The sequence below is a fragment of the Chaetomium fimeti genome (assembly GCF_033439085.1).
Source record: "Chaetomium fimeti strain CBS 168.71 chromosome Unknown B0H64scaffold_2, whole genome shotgun sequence".
NCBI lineage: Eukaryota > Fungi > Ascomycota > Sordariomycetes > Sordariales > Chaetomiaceae > Chaetomium > Chaetomium fimeti.
Genome location: NW_026944330.1, coordinates 1,217,360 through 1,242,072, shown reverse-complemented (window position 1 = coordinate 1,242,072; position 24,713 = coordinate 1,217,360). Strand labels below are relative to the sequence as shown.

Here is a 24,713-nt window from a genome sequence, read left to right as displayed (position 1 = left end):
ATTGCTGCGCAACCAGGAAAGCCCGCTTCCCGCTTGCTTCGGGTTCAGAACGACGACGCCCAATTGAGCCCCGATTCCTCGCCGGCAAGTCCGTTGACACACCAGCCAAGATGTCGGGCAGATATGCTTTCGCCAAGGGCCTGAAGGAGGTTCGCTTCCTCTTCTGCCAAACTGGCGAGCACAGCACTGCGACGAGGTGCGTCATGTCATTCAAGCTCAAGCACAACCTTCCACAGCCCCGCTAACCAATGTTGCCTGTCTCTTTGCAGGTCGTTCCTCTCGCGAGCATATCCCATCATGAAGAAGAACAACCCCTCGATCCCCATCATGCTGCGTGAAGCCCAGGGCACACTCCCCAAGATCTACGCGAGATACGGTCCGTCGAGTCCGATCGCCAGTGTGGCTACGGAGCTACTTGCTGACGATTTCGATAGAGTTCGGAAAGGAGACGAGCGAGTCATTAGAAGGTAAACGCCGACAAACCCGATCCGCAAGGAGATGGGCTAATTGCCGTTCACAGGTCTTTCGGACAAGCAGATCGAGGACGCTGTTACGAAGCTCGTCAAGGAATGAGGCAAAAGCCCGGGATATCAAATGGGAACAAAGAGCATGGGCGTTCTTGCGGACAGAGCGGCATGTTTATAGCACCGAACCGCGGTACATATACCTCCCACCTACGCACGAAATCCTTGCGCCCACATTGTCCGACTTTTGAGTGCTTTTCGACCGCGCGCTGTTCGATAATGTCTTCAGCGCGGACTCAACAAAAAAGGGAAGATTGTCGATGTTGCAGTTAGCAGCTTTGTGGTCTTTAACGGGGCGTTCTCCATGTGTTGAGAGAGAATCGGCTGGCTGCCGTCTTTGCAAGCGGAGGCTGACACCGCTGAATGCCCCCTTCGCCACGAAACAAGCTGCTATTGGGAAGACAGACAGCGGTGTGAGCTGGAAAACATGAAAGATGAAACGAGGCAGCCCGATCGGGCCGAATGGGCTCAAAACACAAAGCGCCTCTTACCTCACGAATGTTGATGTTTTCGGGTAAGAGAACGCGGATTGTGCAGCTTATAGTCGTTCATTCGCCGGGCGCCGTTGTTGCCTTCCCGGGGGTCAACCAATCCGCCCCCGAAGCAGCCCCCCACGCCCCCCCAGTTCCCCTATTCATGGCCACATGCCCATGTTAAACCCTAACCCTGCATAACCGGTTCCCCCCCAAAGCGGTTTGCCTTTGATGTGGGCACTAAAGGTCTCGTGAACGGTCAACATCCCCGCCCCAACTCGAAATCGAGCTGTCAGAGTTCCGACAACATCTCATCAACTGAAAATCACCCCGTCTGACTTTATTTCATCGACCCACGATGCCGAAGCTCTTTCGAAGCCGAAACTCGGCCTCCAACCCTCACCTAGACCGGTCGGCATACCTATCGCTCTTGGGGCCAACTGTCTCGGTAATCGAGCAGACCGGAGAGCAATCCAAAGGGAAGGCCTCTCCTGCCGAATACCATCCAAGGTCATGGCTGGCCGTTGTGGAAAGCCGACCATCTTGGACCGGAGACCGGCCGCCGACGCGAAAGCTAGTTAAGGACATGAACGGGTCCGGTCGGCCCTCCTCTTCTCTAGAGCTCTCGGATAGCGATGTCGAGAAGGAAAAGGGCGTCGTCCGTCGGCAGCTTTCGAGGTTGAAAGAGCTGTATCGAAGAGAAAAGTGATGGAGTCTACTCGTGTTAGCCTCCGACGACGCGCCTTGTGAGGTGGGGGTAACAATGGCCATGTTACCCCGCCAAACCCTGGCGATCAAGACCTCTCCATCGTATGCAAGAACTTACTTGGTACGGAAATACCGGGCTGGCCCGGTACGACGATTCGAGTCTTCAAAGAACAAAGGAACCTGCAACGTCACGCACTACCGGAAATACCCGATTCGCCGACGACTCCATCCTCAACACCAACGTGGCATTTCGGTATCGGAGCCGACGCCGACGGCCAAGACCTGCCAAGGCGGCCCCGCAGACTGACTGCCGAGCCGAGGGTGTCCGCCCGCACAGCATTTATTTTCGGCAACCGGCCGCTCCTCCGGAAACTCTGGTTACCTCTCGAGTCTCCCACCTCTCCAAAACTCACTCACTACTAGGCCGAGGACCCCGGAAATAACCAGCCGGGATCCCCCTTTCACTGGCCCAGCAACAAACTCTCCACATTTCATGCACATTTCAACCAACACAACCCAACACTTCCGATGTCAACCTGGGCCCTCGCCTCCCGGCCCCAACCGCCGGCCGGGGCGACGGCCACCCTCTACCTCACGCTGGGCGCAGCCCTCGGCATCTCGGCCTGCCTCCTAACCACTTCCCTCCTCGGCCCCAACCCCTCAAAACAACACCAACAACAACCCACCATCCCCTCCCCCCTCAAGACCCACCTCCCCGACCTCTCCCCCGCCGAAATCGCCGCTCTCCCCTACCCGCCCGACATCCTCCCAGGCGGGCGCGACGTCGCCACCCCCTACGGCACGATCAAAGTCTTCGAATGGGGCCCCGAGCACGGCGCCAAGGTCCTCCTGCTCCCGGGCATCAGCACGCCCTGCGTGGCGCTGGCGGCGCTGGCCGAGGCCCTCGTGCGCCGCCGCGGCTGCCGCGTCATGCTGTTCGACCTGTTTGGGCGCGGGTATTCCGACGCGCCGCAGGGGGTGCGGTATGACGCGCGGCTGTATGTCACGCAGGTGCTGCTGGTGCTGGCGTCGTCGCGGTTGGCGTGGACCGGGGAGGGTGGGGGGTTTCATCTGGTGGGCTATTCGATGGGGGGTGGGTTGGCGGTGGCGTTTGCGCGGTTTTTTGCGGGGATCGTGAGGTCGCTTGTGCTGGTGGCTGGGTGTGGGTTGGTCAGGGAGGGGCATGTGGGCTGGAGGAGTCGTTTGTTGTATTCGACGGGGGTGTTTCCCGAGGGGGTGTTGCAGTGGTTTGTTAGGAGGCGGTTGATGCCAAGGAGGGATGGGGGGAAGGTGACGGAGACGAGGATGGCTGCGGAGGTGGTGGGGGTTAAGGATGGGGAAGGGGGGGAGCATCATAAGAATAGTGATGCGAGCGGGGGCGAGTCGTTTGATAATGCGGTCTTGTTGGCGCGGAGGCCGGAGCATACCGTTTCTACGGTCATGGAATGGCAGTTGAGGCACCATAAGGGGTTTATTCCGGCGTTTGTGAGCAGCATACGGCACGCGCCTATATACGAACAGAAGGAGGATTGGCATGCGTTGGGGCAGCTGCTGGCGGCGAGGAGAGAGCGGTCGGGATGGGAAGACACGGCGGACGAGTTACCCGGGCTTAGAGGGGGGAAGATCCTGCTCGTGCTGGGCGCGTCGGATCCGGTGATTGTGAAGGAGGAGCTGATACATGACGCCACGGCTGTCCTGGGTGAGGACGGGTTTGAGGCGGTGGTGTTGGATGCTGGCCACGAGCTTGTCATGACCAAAACCGACGAGGTGGCAGCTGTGCTGGCCAACTTTTGGAGTCGGTTGCAAGATGATGAGGAATGGGCGGGTAGAGATTAGATGTGACAGGGACGCAAAGATACCACCTCCTAGGATAAGACAAAAAGCAATTACATGATTACACGGGAATTCATTCATTCTACATACGGTACCTAGGTACGTTCCACGTTGAAAGGAGGAACCCGGAACCTCTGTCCAACCAGCTCGACCCACCGAATTCCCAGCTGTTCCCGCCCTGCAACCCCGGAGATGCACTGAAAATCCCGGGCCATCCACTAAATCATTCCATTGGCCGCCCCAAGCCGTTGCAACCCACCACCATCTGCAAGGCTGAAAGAAACCCAGAAAATTCCCAACCGCCCCTCCACCATCACCAACATCAAACAAACCACACCCGACCGAACGATCGACCGATTGACCGGCATAACCTACAACAGGGCCCGGGAGCCCAAGACCAACATCACCGCCACACGAGCGAGATACACACCCACACACCAAACCCCTGCCAACCAGACCAACACCCCGAAAGAAAAGTAAAAAAAACAAAGGAAAAATGACGGCCCCAACAATAAAACTCCCCGCCCCGCTCTTCGCGCGCCTCTCGCCGCACCCCTTCCTGCTGCGCAACCTGACCGCGACCGCGGCCGCGGCCGACCCTGCCCGCCCGCCCGCCGCCCGCACCAACGGCCGCGGCACCAACGAGACGCGCCCGCTGCACGCCAAGGCCTCGTCGCTCTCCCACGCCCACGGCAGCTCCCTCGTCCGCCTCGGCGACACCACCGTCCTCTGTGGTGTTCGTGCGGAGTTGTTGCCGGTGGAGAGGATTCCGCTGTTTCGGCCGGTGGATAGGGTGGGGGATGGGGAGAGGGGTGGTGGTGATGGGGGTGATGGTGGTGATGGTGCTGGGGAAGGGGGGAGGGCGCTGTTGGGGAGGGGCGAGTTGAGGGATTATGATCTGCTCGTGCCGAATATTGAGCTTGCCACGGGCTCGGCGCCGCAGTTCCTCCCCGGTGTGCCGCCTACCGCGCTCGCGCAGACGCTGTCGACGAGGGTGTATTCGCTGCTGCATTCTACGGGGCTGGTTGGGGTGGAGGATTTGAGGGTTTGGAGCAAGCCTGGGAGTGGGGAGGGGGGGGATACCGAGATGGAGGGGGCGGGGGAAGCGCAGGAGGTGCAAGAGGGTGTGGAGGAAGAGGACAGGGTGGTCGCGTACTGGGTGCTGTACATTGACCTGCTGTTCGTGTCGTTCGACGGGAACCCGTTTGACGCGGCCTGGGCGGCGGTCGTGGCGGCGCTGAGGAACACGTCGCTGCCTGTCGCGAGGTGGGACCCCGAGCGGGAGATGGTGGTGTGCTCAAGGACGGAAAAGAGGCAGTTGAACGTCAGGGGGCTGCCGGTGGCGTGTACTGCTGCCGTTTTTGAGGAGAAGGAGCTGGGCGAGGTGGGGACGGGCGTTGTTGAGGGCAGGCATTGGCTGCTCCTCGATCCGGATAGGCTGGAGGAGACTCTCTGCCGAGAGGCGATTACCATGGTGGTGGATTGCAGCGACGGGGAGACGAGGATCAAGAGCATCGAGAAGCAGGGCGGCACGACGATTGGGAGGGAGCTAATCCGCGGGTTTGCGGTGATTGCGGAGAAGAGGTGGAAGGAGGTTCAGGGAGCCATGAAGTGAGGATTGTGGGTTTGATTAAGAAAATGGACCAAGTACATACAGCTGATACCCGGTGGAGGTTATTGATTTGGCGCGTAGTTTCGTGGCTTACAGCTCATAGAGACCTAGCCAGCCGCGCTAAACAGCCGACTGTCAAAGTTGAGCACCACAATAATGGGGCCGTGATGCAGTTGGGCAGCGCAGGGGAAGAAGCCGGCTAGAGACCCCTTGGAGACCGAGGAGGATACCTAGCCAGCTGTGTCCCTGAAGGACCCTGGAAAGCTCCCTAAAACGCCTAGGAAACTTGTTACCGGTTAAGTTCTATCTGTGGGTGGATTCAACAAGTGGCTATCAGAATAAATGGAACTACATATGCCAACAATCACTTGGGTATCTATCTGCCTCACTTTGTTTCGGGGGGTTGGGAAATCCTCTCCACACCACCCATATGGGATGTATGAGGGAGGGCAACGCCGACGTGCCCCCTCGGCTAGTGTTTGGGCGGTAGTCAGAGAAAGAGAGCTAATGCCCGGCTTTGAATCAAGTGTCCTAAAATATGCTACTTTATCCCTCCCTAGTGTGATATTTATTGTAGTAGAGCCCGCGTCTTGCCTCTCTTGGTAATCGGTAGAATCAACTGGGCAAAGAGGTAGGGAGGTGTTGGCGCACACTCGGCAACATAGAGCTTAGGTACCTTAGCCATGCCACAACATATTCATCAAATATTTCCTGGGGCATAGACCCAAGGGAGTTCCAGGTCTTTATTCAGACAAGGGTTTCATGAAGCATCTCATGGCAGCACGACCTTGCCCAGCAGTAGCAAGCGATTCCTGGCCACTTCAACACACCAGCAATAACGCGCCCGCTATCGCAGCCCGGGTTTCTAGTCGAACCCCAAGAGTAGTAGATCACTAGTATCTACGATTGCTTCGCAATATTTTGTCATGACAATGTAGGTATTCTCAAAGCCTCAAGGACAAAGAGAACACAAGTTTGCGAATTGGAATGTGTCTAGACCTTTCGACCCGCTCTTACAGGTGAATTCCAGAGCAGGAGATACAGGAAGACAGATTTAATCTGTCGCCCAACTGAAAGGTCCTAATGAAAGGTCCTCCGCCATCCGCAACGCCTTTGTGTGAAGCAGCAGTTGCGTGGTGTGTCGAGCGCTGATTTCGAAAAGAGAAATTTCCAGTCCTGCAGATTCCAGGGTTTTTGCTGGCGGAGTATGGGTGGTCCGTGCACACAAGCGGGCCGAATATCTACCGGCCGCTGCTCTTGAGATGTGGGCCCAGGCACCTTCTTGACTTCGACTTCATTCAAATTTTCGCTGCCTGCGAATCCTCTTTCCATTTTTCATTTCATCATTTCCCGCAAACCCACAAAACCCGGCTGCTCCAGACGGCCCTGCCCGTTAGGAGTTTGTTTTCTCCATGTAAAAATGGAATCACTGAGCGACACCCTTTGGGATGTCGTTATCAGCGGCACCGGGCTGCAGCAGTCATTGCTTGCGCTGTGAGTTTTCAGCGACCTGCGGAGTCCTCAGTTTGCCCTTCTGACTGACTTAGCCTCTCCTCTCCTTGAAGAGCTCTTTCGCGGTCCGGGAAGAAAATCCTGCACATAGATCCCAACGAGTTCTATGGCGGCCCCGAGGCAGCATTCAGTCTTCAGGATGTCGAGTCGTGGATAGGCCGAGTTTCCGCAGGCACCGCTGGCCTCTTCAAGTCTGCGTCCGTCACGCAACCTGAGAATGCCACTGGCTTGTCCTCGTCTCGAGCATACTCGCTAGCCCTTGCACCACAACTTATCCACGCACGCTCGGAACTGCTTTCGCAGCTAGTCTCCTCCCGTGCTTACCGCCAGGTCGAGTTCCTTGCCGTGGGGTCCTTCTACATCTTCAAACCTACCCAGGATGCGTCCCAGCAACCGAGTTTAACACGCATCCCATCTACCCGCGAGGAAGTCTTCTCGACCACCGCAGTCTCGGCGAAGGGAAAGCGTCTTTTGATGAAGTTCCTCAAGTTCGTCCTTGACTACGAAAGCCCGCCGCAGCTAGAAACATGGCAGCCGTATGCCGACGCGCCACTGGTTGATCTCTTGCAAAAAGGGTTCAAGATGGATGCAGATTTGCAGACGTACATCGTCACCCTCACCCTGTCGCTGGATGGGGGAATTAGTACCAAAGACGGGTTGGCTGTCATCCGTCGCCATCTCTCGTCGATGGGCGTCTATGGTCCCGGCTTCGCCGCCATCTACCCCAAGTGGGGTGGTCTCTCGGAGGTTGCGCAGGTTGCATGTCGTGCCGGCGCCGTCGGTGGCGCCGTGTACATGCTCGGAACCGGCATTGAGAAGATGGAATCCGTTGAGGACCAAGTCAAGCTTCAGCTCACGAGCGGCGACACGGTGAAGACTCGGAGTCTGGTGCGCGCTGACGAAAACCCGAGCGATCAAACGAGTATCAGCAGGTTGGTAGCCGTGGTAGGCTCGCGGCTGAATTCGTTATTCGAAGCCACTTTGGAAGGGGCACCACGGCCTGCCGTCGCAGTCGTCGCTTTCCCAGCGGGTTCTTTGTCAACCGCGGCTGGGAAGGCATCCGAATACCCGGTCTATCTGTCTGCTCACTCCAGCGAGACCGGGGAATGCCCTGTTGGTCAGAGTAAGTTTACCCCAAACAACATCAACCCCTCCGAGTACATGATGATCTCCATTTTGAATACTTATCTACATTGTCTGAGCTTCGGCGCTGACGCTAAACACTTCTGACATTCTGATGTACTCCTCTTCAATGCACTTTTTCAGCCTCTTACGTGGCAGGATCCAGGCTAACTGAAGACAATAGGCGCACTCTACTTTACGACCCTCACCACGCCAGATGCAAAGGAAGTTTTGCAGCGGGCACTGGATGCTTTTCTTGGTGTCACGAACGGCGACCAGCCTTCTCAGGCCTTGTACCAACTCCAATATGAACAGCTGGCCGGCGCGGACACCTTCAAAGCGGAAGGCTCGGTCTTTACGCTCCCCGCGCCCTCTCCCTCTCTCTCGTTCGACGACTCAGTATTGGAGCCAGTACGTGAGGGATGGGAAAAGGTTATGGGCGAGGCTGCTGTCGAGGCCGAGTACATGGTGTTTGAAGACCGGGAGGGTGCCATGGACGATGATGATGTTTACGAGTAATGGGCATGATGGTAAGAGCCGTTTTCTGATCTTGAGTGATAGCATGTCCATCAGAAACAACGAATGTAATGCAATGATGAAGAATGATCTCGATTCCCTTGAGCTAATGATGTGCTGTGTCTATCTTCAGCAATGATATCTCCCCATTCCGCGCAAATGAAACCCGTGGTATCTGCCGTGCTAAGATCCCCAAAATTATGCCGCCTCCCGCAGCAAACCCATCTCAAAAAAATAGAAGCATGTCTTCTGAGGTTGTGATAAACCCCATTCAACGCGTTGCCGAAACCAGGGCCGAATGTACCCTCCATCATACCCCATCCCTCCGCTCTGCAACGCAATACCGTAACGGGGCCGGCCGGTTGCCAGCCAAGTCAGCAAGCGCTCACTCGCCTCGTGTCTCAAACCATATCATCGTCGGAGTCGGAGACGCCACCAATCATCCCCAGGCCATCATCGTCCACAACCGACACTTCCACTCCCAGCCGGATTGTGCCAAACGGCTGTGTACCGCCCTGCCCGTCCTGCTTAACCTTGATGACATTCCTGGTGGCTAGCGACAGGACGTGATAGAACGCCTGGACCACGACGGCGCGCTTCTGGTCCTCCGCCTCGAAGAGGCTTCCGAATTTCACCCACTGCCTCCGATTGTTGCCGGCATGGCCGCCGCTGCTGCCCCCTGCCTCCTCATCAGGCACGCCCTTGTCGCGGGCGACGGATTCGACATAGTCGAGGAAATTGCGCCCCTCGCGGTCCAGCGCGGTGCGTATCATCTGGGAAGTGTCCTGGGTATTGCCGCCGCTGCCATGGATGAAGGGGTCGGGGCCGCTGCCGATGCTGTCGGCCGGGCCGGAATGTAACGCGGCAAAGCCAGGCTCGAAACCATCGGAGCCCATGAAGGGTTGGGGCCCGTCGCTGAAACGCTCGATTTCTGGGCCGGGGATGAGGTGGCTACCGCGCCCGTGGAGTGGGCTGGCGCTAACCTGGCGGCTGGGTGGTCTGCTTCCTGCTCCCTTGATGGAGGAGCTCGGAAGCTGGGAGGAGGGGCGGTTCCAGGGCACGTCGGAGGGCATATCGGGCAGAACAGACCCCGCGCGTCTGCCTATTTCCACAGGCGGAAATTCTTCCTCGCCTTGCGGGGGGAGGAAGGTGTCGTCTTCGGGCTGGGGCTGAGCGTGTTGCGAGTCTTCATCCTCGCTAAGCCGGCGGCGGACGCGGCGCTCGGCGTCGTCTTGGTCGAGGCCGAGGGCTTCGAGGGCTGAACGACGACGGCCGCGGGGGGCTTCAATATCATCGTCGTTGGAGTTTGGGATGATAATTCCGAGAAGGCGAGCTTGCAGGCCCTCGCCGGAAAAGTGTGGTGCCAGGGGGTGTGGGAGGCCCGGGATGCCAGTCGGGAAACCGATGCCTGCGATGCCGCGGCCGAAGACCAGGTTGAACGCGTTTTTGCGGGCTTCGGCGGCTGTGACGCCATGGCGCGGCTGGCTTGTCTGCTCGGCGTTGGCGAGGTAATTAGTAGACCATGCCTTAAGTTCCTGCCGTGTGATTTTGGTTTGGTCATCGGGAGCCAGAATCGGACGGCGCCGTTTACGCTGGATTCGCACCGGAGCCTGTCCGACGCTGGCTTCCTCTTCAACCGCAACTTCCTGCTCTCCTGGTCCGCCCGACTGTTCTTGGTTTTGCGCTTGGTTATCCTCCAACTCCTGCTGCACTGGAAGAGGTGGGTCTGAAGGGAAAACATTGTCGCCGCCGCTCATGATCATGTCGCCTTGATCGTCAAACTGAATAATCCCGGCTTGTTGAATAGGATCAGCACCTTCCTGCTCCTCTGGTTGTGGAAGCGGCGGCAATTGCGGTTCGTCCAAGGCCGGTATGATGTTTCCGTCAGCGTCGATCTCGAATCCCCAGTCGTCGAGTGCTTGCAGTTCCCGCTCCTCTTCACCAAATGGCATCAAACCGCCGTCTTCCTTGATCGGGGTCATTGTTCCTGCCCCGAACGGTTCTGGGATAATACCAGCGCCGAATGGTGACTGAGAGAGGTCGAAACCGCCGAGGATTGAGCGGTTAGAACTGGAAAAAGAGCCGTCTGGCTGCAGAGGCGAGAGTTGAGATGAGGTTTTGCGAGAAGCTTGACTACCCTGCGGCACGACTAAATTGCCGTCGTCGTCGAAATGGAAGGCAGGAAGGTCAGGATTTAGATCAAACTCCGGATCGTCCTCTAGCATCAGCTCCCTCCGCCTTCATCTGTTAGTTTTGGCCGCCCAAGTTCATCATGCCTTAGCAAAACATACTTTGATTTCCCCGCGCGAGGGTCGAGGGCGTTGTCGCTCCCAGTCAGGGCGCTGTAGAAGGCCCTCATGTGGGCTTGTACTCTCTCCGCATCCGAGAGGACATAGTGACACTGTTGCGAATAGACCCTCGAGAGTCCATAGAGCAGGCTCCCCTGGAGGCGCAACGCGATGGGCGCGCTAGGCTGGAGTATAGTTTCGCATGCCTTCTGGACATCTACATCCTGGATTGCCTTCCGCGATATTTTGCGGGTGGTTGACCTGAGCCCGATCGTCGATACCAGCCTAAACGGAGTTTGTCAGTACTCTGGCATTGAAAACCCAGCGCCACTATTCGTACCAGACGGTCGCCACACCATACGCCTGGCTGGTGAGAACTACATGATCATGTCAGCATGCCGACCCGTTGAGTTTACACGACCGCAGTATTCTTACTCTCGTGACTGTAAAACATTGTGCCCTGGAAGAACGCGTTGCCAGCCTCCTCGTGATCGTGATAATGTAAGTATCAGCCGGATGAACGAATAGGGGTAAGTATAGTTGTCCGGTGCAGAATAAAAGAGAAAAAGGAGGCATGAAACAAATAATACGAAGGGCGCCGATGGTCGAAGTAGAGGATGGGAGGAAGAAATGATGTAGTTGTCGGATCCGCGACGTGGTTTGCCGAAACGCGTCGCGTGGTTCAGGGAATGGCGTCGAGAATCACGGAAGTGCCGCGCTGGGGAAGGATACGGTCGTGGTAAATGAAGGAAAGAATTAACTGACAAGAGCTGGAAGAAGTATATTTCAACTTAACTTTCAGGCAGCCACGCGCCTCATCGAATATCTCTTCGTCCCAACAGGAAGGTGCGCCTTAGAAACCAGAGCCATTCAACTCCGAAGACGACCAAACGGATACCTAGGTACCTACACATTTGAGCCATTGTTGGTAAAATTTGACAAGACCTAAATTGACCTTCCAATGGTCAAAATTAGGTCTTCTTACAGTGTTGAAGAGCCATTCTACGCGCTTGGGCCATGATACAATCCACTTGAGCTCGAAGTGAGAGGTCATTCCTTCTATGGTCTTTATGTTACCAAAATAAATAAGAGACTCGCTCAAGGTTCTTAGCCCCTTATGTATCTTAATTTCTCAACACCTAGTCACTGCCTGGACTGTCCTTTGGCGCCGTCAACCTTCTTTCCTTCTCTCATTGTTAACCCCTGGTTTGGGTTGGCTGGTTAACGCACCGCCAAGCAATCTCAGGGGAACGTGCCAGACATACATAGGTACCAACTAGTGACTTACTTCATTACTCTAGACGTTCTAGAAGATGGCTTCATTGCCATAAATGTTTCACGGCCGAGTGTCGTTAACTCCGTACCTACACAGGAAAGCAGATGGATGGTATTGAGGTGATGATGTGAACAAAACGGCGACTGCGTGCTCTGCGAGACGCATCTCCGTTGAACCCATTCCTATGACGCACAAACAGTTAAGAGCTCAAGCGCTCTTGTAATGAATTTACGGTCATATCCCAACAGATGGTGCTTGGTTGTTCAACCCTACCATGATGTTGTCCCTCCCCCGGCATGCCAGGCACGCCAGACTGTCTCTGCACCCCTAACCCTAAGTAGATCGATGTCGCCCGGGTCAGACTCGGAGATCTTATCAATCGCCGCTGTCGGGCTGCCCCGCCATCTTGCCACCCCACCACACCCGAAGAGTTCCGCTGTGGGCCAGACCAAAATGACAGGATTTATAAACATATCGCGCCTTCTGTATCAGGTGTTCGGCGAGCTCGGGCATTTTGTTCCACTTAACCGTTCTTGAGGAGGTTTCCAAGGTTACCTAATTTTGGGGTCAATACGCAACAATGTGTCACAATTAAGCATCAACAGACTCATCGACAGTCTCATTTTTAGGCCTCTTTTCATCAAGGATCAAATAGAAGAGCCATCCTTACGTAAACTTCACCAGCCTCAAGGAGTGGTTTTCTTTTTGGATCGAGCACCAAACTCACGATTCGGCCTTCGAAATGGCTTCAGCAGACCATTTTTCGGGCCTCCCGGTCGAGGTCCACACCATCCTCGCCATCAACACCTCCCCGGACGCCACCCCCTTCCGCGCCCGCACCGCCTACACCCACCGCACATGGGCCCGCACCTTCAGCTCTCTCCCAGAGCTCTATATCCAACCGCACACACTCGCCGAGGTTGAGCACGCCGTGACACTGGCACGGCAATGCCGCCGCCGGCTAACAACGGTGGGCTCGGGCCACTCACCCTCGGACATGACCTGCACCTCCTCCTGGATGCTCAACCTGGACCACTTCAACCGGGTGCTGGACATCGACCAGGACGCGCGGCTGTGCACGGTGGAGGCGGGGATCCGGCTGCGCGACCTCGGCGCGGCGCTGGACGCCGCCGGGCTCGCCCTGCCCAACCTCGGCAGCATCGACGAGCAGAGCGTCGCCGGCGCCATCGCCACCGGCACCCACGGCAGCAGCCTGCGCCACGGCCTCATCAGCGAGTGCATCGTCGCCCTCAAGCTCACCATGGCCGACGGCATAACCCGCGCCTGCTCGCCCGACGAGCTCCCTGAACTGTTCCGCGCTGCCTTGCTGTCGGTGGGTGCGCTGGGTGTCGTCACCGAGGTGACGCTGCGCGCCGTGCCGGCCTTCTCGCTGGCGTGGAGCCAGACCATCGACTCGGATGCGAGGTTGTTTGAGGGGTGGGACAACGTGCTGTGGAAGCAGGCCGAGTTTGTGCGCGTGTGGTGGTTCCCCTACACGCGCCGCGCCGTGGTGTGGAAGGGGGATCGGGTGGAGAAGGAGGACATCGACTCGGGCAAGGTCAGCCACAGCCAGCCGCCCACCAGCTTCCAGGACAGCAGGCTGGGTTATATCGTCTACCAGAACCTGCTGGCGCTGGCGCGCTGGTTCCCGCGGGTGACGCCGTGGATCGAGTGGTTCGTGTTCGGGCTGAACTACGGCTTCCGCAACGGCGAGAGCACGCGCGTGAGCGGCTGCCAGGAGAGCTACAAGGCCTTCCTCCTCAACTGCCTATACAGCCAATTCGTCAACGAGTGGGCCATCCCCCTCCACAAGGGACCCGAAGCCCTACAGCGCCTCGGCGCGTGGCTCAACCGCCTGCAGCCCGGCGACCCCGGCTACGTCGACCACGGCATCCCCTTCAGCGCCGAGGGCCTGTGGGTGCACAGCCCCGTCGAGGTGCGCGTGAGCGACACGACGGTACAATCCAGCGCCGCGCAGGGGAACCGCCCCTACCTGGACATCACGCCGGACGACGGTCCCGCCCTGTACCTCAACGCGACCATGTACCGCCCCTACCACCGCGACCCGACCCGCGAGGCCACCGAGCGCTACTACCGCGCCTTCGAGTGGCTGATGCGCGACCTCGGCGGCCGCCCGCACTGGGCCAAGGCGTTCTCCGTCTCGCCCGCCGAGTTCGCCGCTTGGTACGGCGCCGACTGGCGCCGCTTCTGCGGCGTGCGCGCCGCCGCCGACCCCGAGGGCATGTTTGTCGGGCCCTGGCACCGCCGCTACCTGCTCGGCGAGGGCTCGTCTGTGGATGCCCAGGGGGAGGAGGGGTTGCAGAGGCTTGCGCTGGAGGAGGTTGGGTTCGCGCGCGAGAAGGCCAAGGGGGGTGGGTTTTGCGTGTTTGGGAAACAGAACCCGGTCGTGCCGGCGTAGAAGCTGGGCAGGATTTTGGGGCCGGCGAGGAACCTGCTGGAGGAGGGCATTTGGTGGCAGTTTGGAGACGAGGCGTCCGGGCGGCCGTTGTGTTGGTTCTGACTGTCTGGTGGACTTTTCTTTGGTGTCGTAGAGCATAAGCATGATGCATGTAGTCCCATAGAGGTCCATTTAGGTGCATGGATGCCGAGTGTATCCTTTGGGTAGTTCATCGAACTGCTCGGTTCCTACGACGAACAGTGACCCTACCGAAACAAAAGAAATATGCGTGTATTTATCGCTGTAGTTCTAACTAATGCTGATGCAGAACGATCAATCTATCCATAATCTCCTACGCATCATGCTCATATCCAAAGTCTCCCTCACGCATCCAACTTCAACTCCTCCAACATCCTATCAATCTTCTCCTGCAAGATCTGATAATTCACCGCATCCGAGGCAAACTCGTCCTCAACCACCTTCCCATTCAACGTCTTCACGCCGCCCGCCTGCCCACCGCTCACTTCCACACCTTCCGCATCCACCGCCACCCCTTTCCCTTCGCCCTCCCCCTCTCCATCACCCTCTCCATCCCCATCACCCTCTCCATCCCCAACCCCAACCCCATCATCCCCCCCATCAAACCCATCAGACCCATCATCCAACATCTCCTCCAACCCATCCCCCTCAAACCGAAACCGAAAACGCTCGGACAGGTAGTAGCGGATGTCGTCCAGCAGCTCGATGGTGTCGGTCTCCTGGCGGGCCTGGATGCGGTCGGCGCTCTCGCGGATCAGGTCGGCGAACTCGGCCTCGTCGATGTAGTCCTCGAGGCGGCCGGCCAGGTAGCGGGCGGCGAACTCCTCGAGGCGCTGGACCTTGAGGTCCCAGGCGGCGCGGATCACGTCGTAGACGTTGATCGGCTCTATTTCTACGGCCGGTGTTGCGGGTGCTGGTGCGGGGCTGGCTTCGCCGGTTGAGGGGGGAGGGAGTTGTTCGTTGGGTGTGGGTGTGGGCATGTCCGGGTGGCTGTTGTGCGTGCGGTCGACGAGGGCGTTGCTGGTGCCGCTGCCGAGGGTGGAGATGGTGACGGCGGCTTTGGTTTTGAGCTTTTCGAGCAAGAGCATATCGGCGGCGTAGAGGAGATCGAGCGCGTGTTCAAGCGGGCAGTCAGTTTTCTCCGTGTAAAGAAAGCGGAGGATGATCTCGAGGACCGCGGGGGTGCAGTCGACTTTGATGACGTGGAGGTGGTCCGCCTCGTGAGCTTCCAGGAAGTCGGAGGAGAACATGGTTTCGAAGTAGGGGCTGCGTATCAGGAAAGGCTTGTGCACCGGGAAGAGCACCGAACGGCCGGATGGTTTTGAGGAGGTGCCATTTTTAGGTGTGGTTTCCCCTGCCGGGCCGATCGGGATGGCGGTTCCGTCGGAGGGAGTTTCGGTGTTTCTCTCGTCTTCGCCCTCTGGTTGATCGTCCGCCCTCAGGAGGCAGTCGGCAAATATGGCATTGTGACGGGGCCACTTGACGTCGCCGGCTCGGCGGGTGTCGACTTCGACCTTGTGCTTTAGTACTGTACCGTGAAAGAACCCATCCACTTGGTCCTGGGCGCGCTGAACTTCATCCTGTTGACGTTGCCTCGCCAACCGGCGGTCATTGATGGACAAGACGGCCTCCCACAGCTTCTCGACCTCGAGCTGCTTACACAGCTTATCAACGCCCCTGAAGACTTCCTCCTCGCTAACAACGCTCCCTGGGCCGACAAAGTCGCGGGGTAGGTCACCGAGGTACAGATACCGGAGTACGACCCTAAAGGCCTCGACAGGGATGGCGTGAGGCAACTTCCAAGTGACGGTCTCTGGAGCATCGGCAAATTTACGCATGAAATAGGGCGACCTGGCGGAGAGGATGAATTTGTGGAGGCGGAAGTCCTCTGTCGGGGCGGAGAGGGTGATGTCAGATGTTGAGGGGTTGTCACGGACCAGCAGCGATGTGACGTGGGAGGACCATGGCTGCAAGGGATCTGCCGACTTGGAGTAGTCGTAAGACAGGAGTAGGTTTCTGATCTTGTTGTTGAGCGCGTTGTACACGGCTCGTTCCCGCTCGAAGGAGTCGGGATCGGCCAAAGCCCCTGAAGCCCGTCAGTACCGAACCCCGGACAAAGACAGAATACAACGGAACGTACCCGATTCTAGGAGTAACTGAACCAACTCATAGTGACCGCACAAACTGGCCTGATTCTAGTTAACACACTGATTTCCTTTCATACGCGGCAGTGAGGAACTGAGGGCTAGTGACTGGTAACAGGTAACAGGCGGCTACTCACGACAACGAGCGGGGTATAATCATAATTGTCCTTGGCGTTGATGTTGACGCCGGCTGAGATTAGTTCCTGACAAGTCTTCAAATCACCCCTCCGGCAGGCTTGCAAAAAATCCAGAAATTCCGGGGACGAGTCTAGGGGGTGGTCGTTGCGGATGACCCCCGTGCGGATGAGCTTGTTGTCATCTTTGAGTTTGGCCTCCAACTCAAACTTGCGGATTGCCATCGTTTATAGCCTTTTCTAGGCAGGGAAAGAGTAACTAGAAAAAGAAGAACGAAAAATGAAAATAATGTAATAAATATAAACAGCCAAGAAAAGATGTTTGGAAAGTAATAATTTTGAGTTAAGGATTCGTCAAATTGGAATCAATCTACACTTACAGAATCAGAAGGGGCGAAGGTCTCTGTGGCGTTCCGAGTTCACCCACAGTGCTCCGTTTCGGAAGCCGCACTTGAGCAGCCGCCTGCCAGCCGGGGCCGCCTGCCGGGGTGGCGCGGACAATCTTCAGCGACTTCGCAAGGGATGTCACTCCGGCCCTCTTGGCGTGCACTGACCAACGGCAGTCAACCCGACCCGAGTTCTTGGCTCAAGCCCGTCTCTCGGGCCGAGACCAAGCCAATGACACCCGCTCATCGGTTTTACCCCAAAAAGCAACAACGCAAAATCGTGCTGTTTCCTGAGTAGGGCAAGTGTATCTTGTCAGGTGAAACATCAGGCTTCCAGGTCCAAGTTGTCGAAGAATCTGCCCGCCTTGTGAACCCACTGCTACCGTCCCCAACTCGCTGTGCTTCCCTGTGCCTCTCTTTCGCCCACTTTCGCCTACTGTCGCCTACTTTTTAGCGAAACCTTGAATTCCATGTCCCCACCGACGACTGACGTCCGGGCCATTGCAGCCGCGGCACTAGATTTGTCGTCGTTGACATCCCAAGGCGGCCATGTTACCGCCATAAGCGCCCCAGCGCTTGTCCTGCCTCCTCTCGAGTCGCGGTCGTATCCGGCACCGAGCAACCGGCTCCCACGGTTACCGCCATTAAACTCGGTTTTCTTCCCGTGGGCGCCAATCCAGTTCCAGCAGCATCATCCTTACCTACAACAGCCGGCTATTGCAACCGGCGCGTGCGTGTCGCCACCAAGGTATCCCGAAGCGGCGTTGCATCCCCACCTTCTACTGCACCCGCCCGTATCCACACCGGCACCGCTGCCACGTCCTCGAGATTGGCCCAGCGAGCCGGGTCGGCCTTCTCAAAACGCTCTAAACATAAATAAGCAGCATGCCGAGACCGTATGTGATTGTGTTCACACAAGTAAGCAACATGGCTAACTCTTCCTCTAGCACTCTGGCAGTGGGAGGCCTGGGCAACACCGCCTGGCGGGGCCAGAGGCCGGCGAAGGGCAAAATGAGGAGGGGCGAGCGCAGCCGGTTCTGCCGCCGCGCAAACTGGTAGAGCGTTTCAGGGCCTCTCTGGAGGAACAGCTGGAACTCGACTATCGCTGCCTCGACCAGAGAGCGCGACAGCTAAAGCAGGCGGAGCTGGCGGAGCTGGACCGAGAGAAGAAAACCTACAAGCTCCAGGCCAAGGAAGCAGAGGCCATCGCAGACGAAAAACAGCGGGCGTACCAACTGGACCGGGTTAAGCGCAATCATGTCAAGAGAGTGGTTAGCATCCGCAAGAGGCACAGGCGGTATCCTCGCGCGCAAGAGGTTTGGCAGATCTCCAAGAGGTGATACATACCAGTTGACATGATGCAAATAATATTGAAATTTTAGGTATTGATTGTTTTGACCTTTGGTGCCTGTGATAATTTAAAACTTTTATTTTTGTCAGGATGTGAAGGTCTCGAGGGTTGGTAACCGGTGGTGTTGTGGCCGAATCGGTTGTCAAAATCAACCGCGGCAGCATGGGTTTGCCAAGTTTGGCGAATGAAAGGAGCATTAGGGTTGGGGTTACACTCATGTCCCCGCCGCAACCCGAGCCGTTCCCCGATTGAGCAAATACCCCTGCCTTTTCGGATTCGATTTTCGCCCAATGCGGACGGTTGCCTAGGCAGCGAGGGGTTTGTTGACTGCGGATGCCAGGATTCTCTGACAGGGCAGGAGCAGTTCAACCAACTTCAACTTGAAGACTTCGATTCTTCAACCACGACTTGCTCCTTCACCAATTGCACTTTTTTTTTTTTTTCAACAACCGGCCGCGTGGGAGAGATACTAACCTAACAGCAACACCGTTTGCCCAATTTATCAGCGTTTGCTTATGGAGTTCGCCACCTGAATTTCAACTCCAATTCCCTACTATACACTTCGAGGTTGCCTGCCATGTCGGAAAGCGACAAGTACGAGGTGTTGGAAAAGATCGGTATGCATCTCCCTTCCCGATATGTATTGCCATGGGTGTCATAGAAGCTGACAGGGCATCATTAGGCCATGGCTCGTTTGGCGTCATCCGAAAAGTCCGTCGCAGGGTCGACGGCATGGTTCTCTGCCGGAAGGAGATCAGCTACCTCAAGATGTCCCAGAAGGAGCGCGAGCAGCTCCACGCCGAGTTCCAAATCCTCTCGACCCTCCGCCATCCAAACATCGTCGGCTATTACCACCGCGAGCACCTCAAAGCCAGCCAGGACCTGCACCTCTACATGGAATACTGTGGTAACGGGGACCTGGGGCGGGTCATCCGGAGTCTGTCAGACAAGAACCAATATGCGGAGGAGGCCTTTGTCTGGAGCATTTTCTCCCAGCTCGTAACGGCGCTGTACCGCTGCCACTATGGCGTCGACCCGCCCGCCATAGGCAAGGCTGTGCTCGGGCCGGGATCGACCGCGAGGCCAAAGCCGCCATCGGGGGGGATGACTATTCTGCACCGCGACCTCAAACCCGAAAATGGTATGTGTCTGCTGTGGGGTCCTCTTTGCGAACGAACGTCGAAACTGACCATCATAGTGTTCCTCGGCGAGGACAACTCGGTGAAGCTGGGTGATTTCGGCCTCTCCAAGGTGATGCAGTCCCACGATTTTGCGTCGACATACGTAGGCACTCCTTTCTACATGTCACCTGAGATCTGCGCCGCCGAAAAGTACACGCTCAAATCCGACATCTGGTCATTGGGCTGCATCATGTACGAGCTCTGCACACGAGAGCCGCCATTCAACGCCAAGACCCATTTCCAACTGGTCCAAAAGATTAAAGAAGGCAAGATCGCGCCCTTGCCGGCAATCTACTCGCCAGAGCTCTTCAGCATTATCAAGGACTGTTTGCGGGTAAACCCAGACAGGAGGCCGGACACTGCGATGCTGCTCAACATCCCCCTGGTGCGGCTGATGCGCAGGGAGAAGGAGGTGAACGAGTTCAGCAAGACGCTGAAGGCCAAGGAGGAGTCGCTCAGCAGGCGCATCCGGGAGCTCGAGCACAAGATGACGACACTGGACCAAGACAAGGCTTCAATGCGTCACGAGATCGACTCGTCTCTCCGCAGGGAATGGGAGGTCAAGGCGCGGCTGGAGATCGACAGGTTGGTTGGGCAAGAGATTGAGCAGCTACAGAGGAAGTTTGACCACGAGGTTCAGCTTCGGCTAGAAATGGAGCTGCAGAACAGGAAGGATGAGGACGCCCGACACGACCTGGGGTCCTCCATCTCCAAGTCCGACTATCCGCATTCGTCAATAGGGAGCAACGAGGGCGAGCTTTCCTCGACGACGGATATGTCGGAGATCTCCGTCGAGTCTCCCGACACGTCGATGCACCCGCTCAAGAAGGCCGCTCGCACACCCTTTGCCCGCGCTCAGACGATGTTTGCCATGGCACCCGCCGGCACGCCAATGGATATTGAGATGAACTCGCCATCACCTATCACGATTGCGTCTCTGTCGCTCTCTCCTCGTCGCAACGTCGGCACCAAGCCGCCAATGCTCAACCCAAACAACATCTTCACCGCCAACCAGATAGCAGGTGAACCACATTGGGAACCTTCCCAAGACTCCGACTCGGAGTTTGAAGACGACATCCAAGTTCCGTCGCCGACGCGCATGATCAAGTCGAGCAAGAACCCCTTCACCTCCAAGGGTCGCCCGCAACTGCACGCCCAGAAGTCGATGCCCACACACCGCCTGCAATCTAAGCAATCACAGGCGGCGCTCCAGGCTAAGACCATCCCCGTCGCGGCCTCGACGCCCGATTTGCAAACCGTCGTTAGAAGCACGGGAAGCAACGGCGCGCTGCACGACCGCAGCAACAGCCCCAGTCGCCGCCTCAGCAAGATCCCTTCGGCCGCCAACCTGAAAACGAACAGCGGAAGCAGTAGCAACAGCGACGGCAGCGGCTCTTCGGCGCCTCTCAACCGCAAGCCCTCCAGGGGAAGCAACCTAAACAGCAAGGACGGGAGCGAACAAGGACAACAAACCTCCGGAACCACCCAGGTCCCCGTCCTCAACAAACTTGCCGCCGCCTCGGGAAAGAACAACATCCGCGGCCGCACCCTCGTCGAGCTGCAACAAGCGCGTGCCGGTGGGAGGCCCATGAGCGCCGTCTTTGCCAGCGAGCACACCGTTAGTCCCGTGCGTGCGTTCAGGGAGCACGCTGCGGCGGCAAACCGCGGCGGGCCCTTCTCCGAGCAGCCGGCCATCTGGGACCCGGATCGGGACGAGATGCCGAGCCCGTTTCTAGTGCGCCGGAAGCCCATTGTTGGGCTAGGGGGTCTGGGATTTGTGAGAGGCGAGAGGGGGAGCGCCTGATGCGCTTCTTTTTCGTACCCCCTCTCGTTCTTGCCTAGCCCACGGGTCTGGGGAGTGAACTTGAGTGTAGAGAGAGAGAGAGGGATAAGCAGGATAGAGGGTGTTTGTTGCGTATAGAAGGGGAGGAGTATGGTGTTGATACCCATTGCGTTTGTTTTGGGGCCACTCGTTTGTTTCTTTGGGTTTATTTTCCCTTTGTCGGGGACGGCAGCGGAGGACGGCCGGTCGGCCAAAGCGCTGGGCGGTTAGCGGAACCGCGGTTGGACGGGAACGCAGGGCGACGATGTCCTCATGGCCATGACCACGACTTGGGCTATAACGGTGTTCGGAAGGCGGAGATCATTGTCATCGTCATCATCATCATCATTATCGCCGCTTTGGGGCTGGGGAGAATCCCCCGGCTTACACACTTTCATTTGTCGTACGAGAGACGGCTGGGCAGACGGGGTGGCACTTGGACAAGAGGCGTTTTTGGGGGATGGTCTGGATGGATCAGGCTTTGTTTGTTTAGTAGTTACAGTGTCCGTCTACCGCTAGGAGTTTTGGTCTCCTGAGCTCCACCTATAGTTAATTAGGTTAACGATACAACTCTCCTCGCAGTGTCTTCTGCTAGTACTGCGTATTGTTTTTCCCGAGACACCTGTCGATCCCCGCCGTTCTTGGGCATTCCACAAGAAAGAGGGGCGAGGGGGCGGCAGTGACTCGCGGCTGGTGGTGGTGGGATATTCTTCACTCAAAAAAGAAAAAGCATGGCGCCTGCTGCGGCTCTATCACTATCACGCTGCCGCCGTTTGGCTTTTGCCGCCTGGCAACGCCCCGGCCTAGCGCGCCTCGCCTCCGTGTCGCCGGGGATCGGCTTGCTTCTGGAGGAGGGGAGGAGATGGCGGATGGCTGGCTGCGGGACTGAGTGGGAGTTGCTTTTTCTCTTATGGTTTGGCTTGGTGCTTGGGTGAGGGTGAGGTGACTCAGGTGAGGGGTGGGAGTGTGGTTACCGGTAACCCTTCAACGCCATGCCATCACACCATCTGGTTAGCTGAGCCATCATCCATCATCCATGCTATCTTGGTTCTGGCGCTGGGTGGGTTCGGCACATCCTTTTGCGAACGGCGCATCCCGGTGGAGAGGGCGTGAGCGCGTGTTGCTTTTGGGGCGATCTGATGTGTGCTGTGGTACTGGACATAACTACCGCACTTGTTTGCCAAGCGGGGAAGGATGGATGGATGGGTTGGGGGTGTGAGGGATATGGCTGTGTGTTTTTTATGCAGAGGGTGGTGGTTTATGGTTATATTCTCTGCTCTGCGCGCAGAGGACAATCATAGTCCTGCTCCTTGTGGAGAGGGCAACGGCTCACTGTTTTGCTATCTATGCAAAGGGCAATGGATGGTTCACAGCTGGAATGGTTCACAGCTGGAATGGTTCACAGTTCTGCTCTCTATTCAAAGGGCAGTGGTTCTGGGGTTTGGACGGGGCGTGCCTCTGGGTTACTGATGTGAGCTGCCGCAGGATAAGAACTAAGAGCGCCGGGTGCTGTGAACATCGCTGGCTCGGCTCGGGCTTCCGGGGGAAGGGAAGCAGTGACTCGGCCATCCGGCGTGTCATAACTGACTAAGTCGAGGGCGGAAGACGACGCTACTGCCGTGCTACACATCATGTCTTCGGCGCTGACAGGTCACTCGTCAGAAAATCGGCGCTGCTTCAACCCGGGCCACGGCAACCCTCGCAGTCGTAGTGGTGTGTACCCAGCGATGCCTCTGTCCCGCTCTGGGAGAGGTGCATAGGGCGTGCCCGCGGCGCCGCGGGGTAGGAAGCGAGAAGCCAAGCAGGCAAGCGATGGAGGGTTGGACAAGAGGGCGCAAACAGATTCAACGGGCTGGGAGTGTTCTGGCCAGTCGCCATCGTACCTTTCAGCCATGCACTCATGATTGCCGCTTTGGAAAGTGATCTCCTGCTACGGTCCTTGGCCAGACCCAGTCCTCGAGTGAAGCCGCCCTCGGCTCTCCGGCGATCTGCCGCCGCCTTCCGCCCCTCGCTTCCGCTGTCTCTCTCTCGGGCTTGAGATGCTGCACGGATACTCGCAGAGACGGCGATTTCCTGACCTTGGCCGAGTGATGGGTCCACAGTGAGTGTACACAGTAGGTATCATGCACACTACGAGTGGTTCCTATATGTATGGAGGCATGCTCGAGGACAAACATGGCCAACAATCTTAGGCGGACGGTAACGTTATGTGACAGCTGATGTCGGAAGGCGGGTCCCGGAGAGAACGCCGGTGGGGGGAAGACCTTCCGAGTGCTGCCACGACTCGCCACCCAGAAAGTTTGAGACGGAAGAAACAAGGTTTCCAAGGGCAAGCTGCAGGAGAACCCCGTCCCATCCTGCAGTAGTGGAACTTTCAGCAAGCCACAAAGACGCAGAGCGGGAGGCCAGATCAGATTTTCTCCGAGCTGCCTTTCGTCCAGCCTTTACGCATTACCGCAGCATGAGTAAGAGAGATGGGAATCGACGATCGCTGCCGTCCTGTGATCGACCCGGTCCGTTGCTGCATGCAGTCAGCCTTGGAATATATTGTGCGGCACCAACAGGGTTCAAGCCGTTGGGGTTCCATTTGTGAGACCCTTCGAGTCCGAGCGCTGGCCCTGCGGTTTCTGCTTCTCCAAGGGCAGAGCTGGACGCGGGGGGTTGCAACCGGTTTGTTGGTCATTGGCGAGCCGCTTGCTTTGTCGAGAAAGGGCGGCCCGGAAGCCAAGGGTTGTGCGACGTGTGGCTTGAAGAGCTTCAGCGACTGTGGCCCTTGCTTCGTCCCCAGCAGCGCGGGGAACCCCCGGCAGTCCGCCCTGCAGGCATCGGACGATGGTGTCGACTTTCTTTTGGCGCTAGTCGAGGCATACGCAAGAAGCAGGCCAGTCATCGGCGCCGGGTGAGATGGTTGAACTGTGAACGCTCAAGGTTCCACCACCGGCGGCACTCGAACAAGGTGGTTTCACCGATCCCTTTGTTTGCGAGATATTGACGTGATGTGCGGTCTGGACGCCTGGGGTGAACACGACCGAGTCGAGGCATCTGCGAACCGTTAGGAGGTTGGTGAACAGGGGGCATGCTTTGGGACTCGCTTCCCGGCGCGGCCCAGGGGGGGCCAAAATAAGGTGAGACATTTCTCGCAACGGTCGAGAAACGGCGAGGAAATTGTCCAATAGAAATGAGAGGATGGGAAAAAGCAAGAACTGAGGCTTATGGCCGTTTCAGGAGCCTCACAACATCCCACACAGACGTGTGATCGGTTAGAACCACGGGGAACTCCTCAGAGACGAGCAATCGTCCGATTGATGGGTTTGTTTTGATTGGGAAGTGTGGTTTATGTCTTTGTGGTTTTTTCAGGCCAGCTCAAAAAACTCTCTCAGGTATGGAAACAAGC

At 57.4% G+C, this 24,713-nt stretch overlaps 9 protein-coding genes across 9 annotated transcripts; 7 read left to right on the top strand and 2 right to left on the bottom strand.

Annotated features, from left to right (window-relative positions):
* Positions 1-110: 110 nt before the first annotated feature.
* B0H64DRAFT_438978 (thioredoxin-like protein) lies at positions 111-573 on the top strand (the record flags this gene model as incomplete). The annotated part of the gene is made up of 4 exons (XM_062806392.1): positions 111-196; positions 270-376; positions 435-467; positions 521-573. 4 exons carry the CDS (start codon positions 111-113, stop codon positions 571-573), a joined length of 279 nt encoding a protein of 92 aa, XP_062662036.1.
* A 1,660-nt stretch (positions 574-2,233) lies between these two features.
* On the top strand, positions 2,234-3,653 carry B0H64DRAFT_415192 (Alpha/Beta hydrolase protein; the record flags this gene model as incomplete). Its single annotated transcript, XM_062805084.1, has 2 exons — positions 2,234-3,504; positions 3,638-3,653. The coding sequence occupies 2 exons, from the start codon at positions 2,234-2,236 to the stop codon at positions 3,651-3,653; spliced, it is 1,287 nt and encodes a 428-aa protein (XP_062662035.1).
* Positions 3,654-3,846: 193 nt separating this feature from the next.
* B0H64DRAFT_453844 (ribosomal protein S5 domain 2-type protein) lies at positions 3,847-5,250 on the top strand. Its single transcript, XM_062807250.1, has one exon. It carries the CDS (start codon positions 4,035-4,037, stop codon positions 5,151-5,153), a length of 1,119 nt encoding a protein of 372 aa, XP_062662034.1. The 5' UTR covers positions 3,847-4,034; the 3' UTR covers positions 5,154-5,250.
* Positions 5,251-6,570: 1,320 nt separating this feature from the next.
* On the top strand, positions 6,571-8,303 carry B0H64DRAFT_318384 (GDP dissociation inhibitor-domain-containing protein; the record flags this gene model as incomplete). Its single annotated transcript, XM_062800385.1, has 3 exons — positions 6,571-6,644; positions 6,716-7,785; positions 7,969-8,303. The coding sequence occupies 3 exons, from the start codon at positions 6,571-6,573 to the stop codon at positions 8,301-8,303; spliced, it is 1,479 nt and encodes a 492-aa protein (XP_062662033.1).
* Positions 8,231-10,716, bottom strand: B0H64DRAFT_385379 (uncharacterized protein). The gene is made up of 2 exons (XM_062803067.1): positions 8,434-10,716; positions 8,231-8,314 (listed from the first exon to the last, which is right to left on the bottom strand). Exon 1 carries the CDS (start codon positions 10,523-10,525, stop codon positions 8,702-8,704), a length of 1,824 nt encoding a protein of 607 aa, XP_062662032.1. The 5' UTR covers positions 10,526-10,716; the 3' UTR covers positions 8,231-8,314; positions 8,434-8,701.
* Positions 10,717-12,974: 2,258 nt separating this feature from the next.
* B0H64DRAFT_385377 (D-arabinono-1,4-lactone oxidase-domain-containing protein) lies at positions 12,975-14,521 on the top strand. Its single transcript, XM_062803066.1, has one exon. The coding sequence runs from the start codon at positions 13,126-13,128 to the stop codon at positions 14,281-14,283; it is 1,158 nt and encodes a 385-aa protein (XP_062662031.1). The 5' UTR covers positions 12,975-13,125; the 3' UTR covers positions 14,284-14,521.
* B0H64DRAFT_335926 (uncharacterized protein) lies at positions 14,522-16,951 on the bottom strand. Its single transcript, XM_062801138.1, has 4 exons — positions 16,583-16,951; positions 16,442-16,490; positions 14,886-16,387; positions 14,522-14,828 (listed from the first exon to the last, which is right to left on the bottom strand). Exons 1-4 carry the CDS (start codon positions 16,802-16,804, stop codon positions 14,646-14,648), a joined length of 1,956 nt encoding a protein of 651 aa, XP_062662030.1. The 5' UTR covers positions 16,805-16,951; the 3' UTR covers positions 14,522-14,645.
* On the top strand, positions 16,952-18,446 carry B0H64DRAFT_385375 (uncharacterized protein). The gene is made up of 2 exons (XM_062803065.1): positions 16,952-17,861; positions 17,913-18,446. Exons 1-2 carry the CDS (start codon positions 17,436-17,438, stop codon positions 18,303-18,305), a joined length of 819 nt encoding a protein of 272 aa, XP_062662029.1. The 5' UTR covers positions 16,952-17,435; the 3' UTR covers positions 18,306-18,446.
* A 299-nt stretch (positions 18,447-18,745) lies between these two features.
* B0H64DRAFT_354076 (kinase-like domain-containing protein) lies at positions 18,746-21,779 on the top strand. The gene is made up of 3 exons (XM_062801526.1): positions 18,746-18,933; positions 18,999-19,457; positions 19,515-21,779. The coding sequence occupies exons 1-3, from the start codon at positions 18,894-18,896 to the stop codon at positions 21,299-21,301; spliced, it is 2,286 nt and encodes a 761-aa protein (XP_062662028.1). The 5' UTR covers positions 18,746-18,893; the 3' UTR covers positions 21,302-21,779.
* The last annotated feature ends 2,934 nt before the right edge of the window (positions 21,780-24,713 follow it).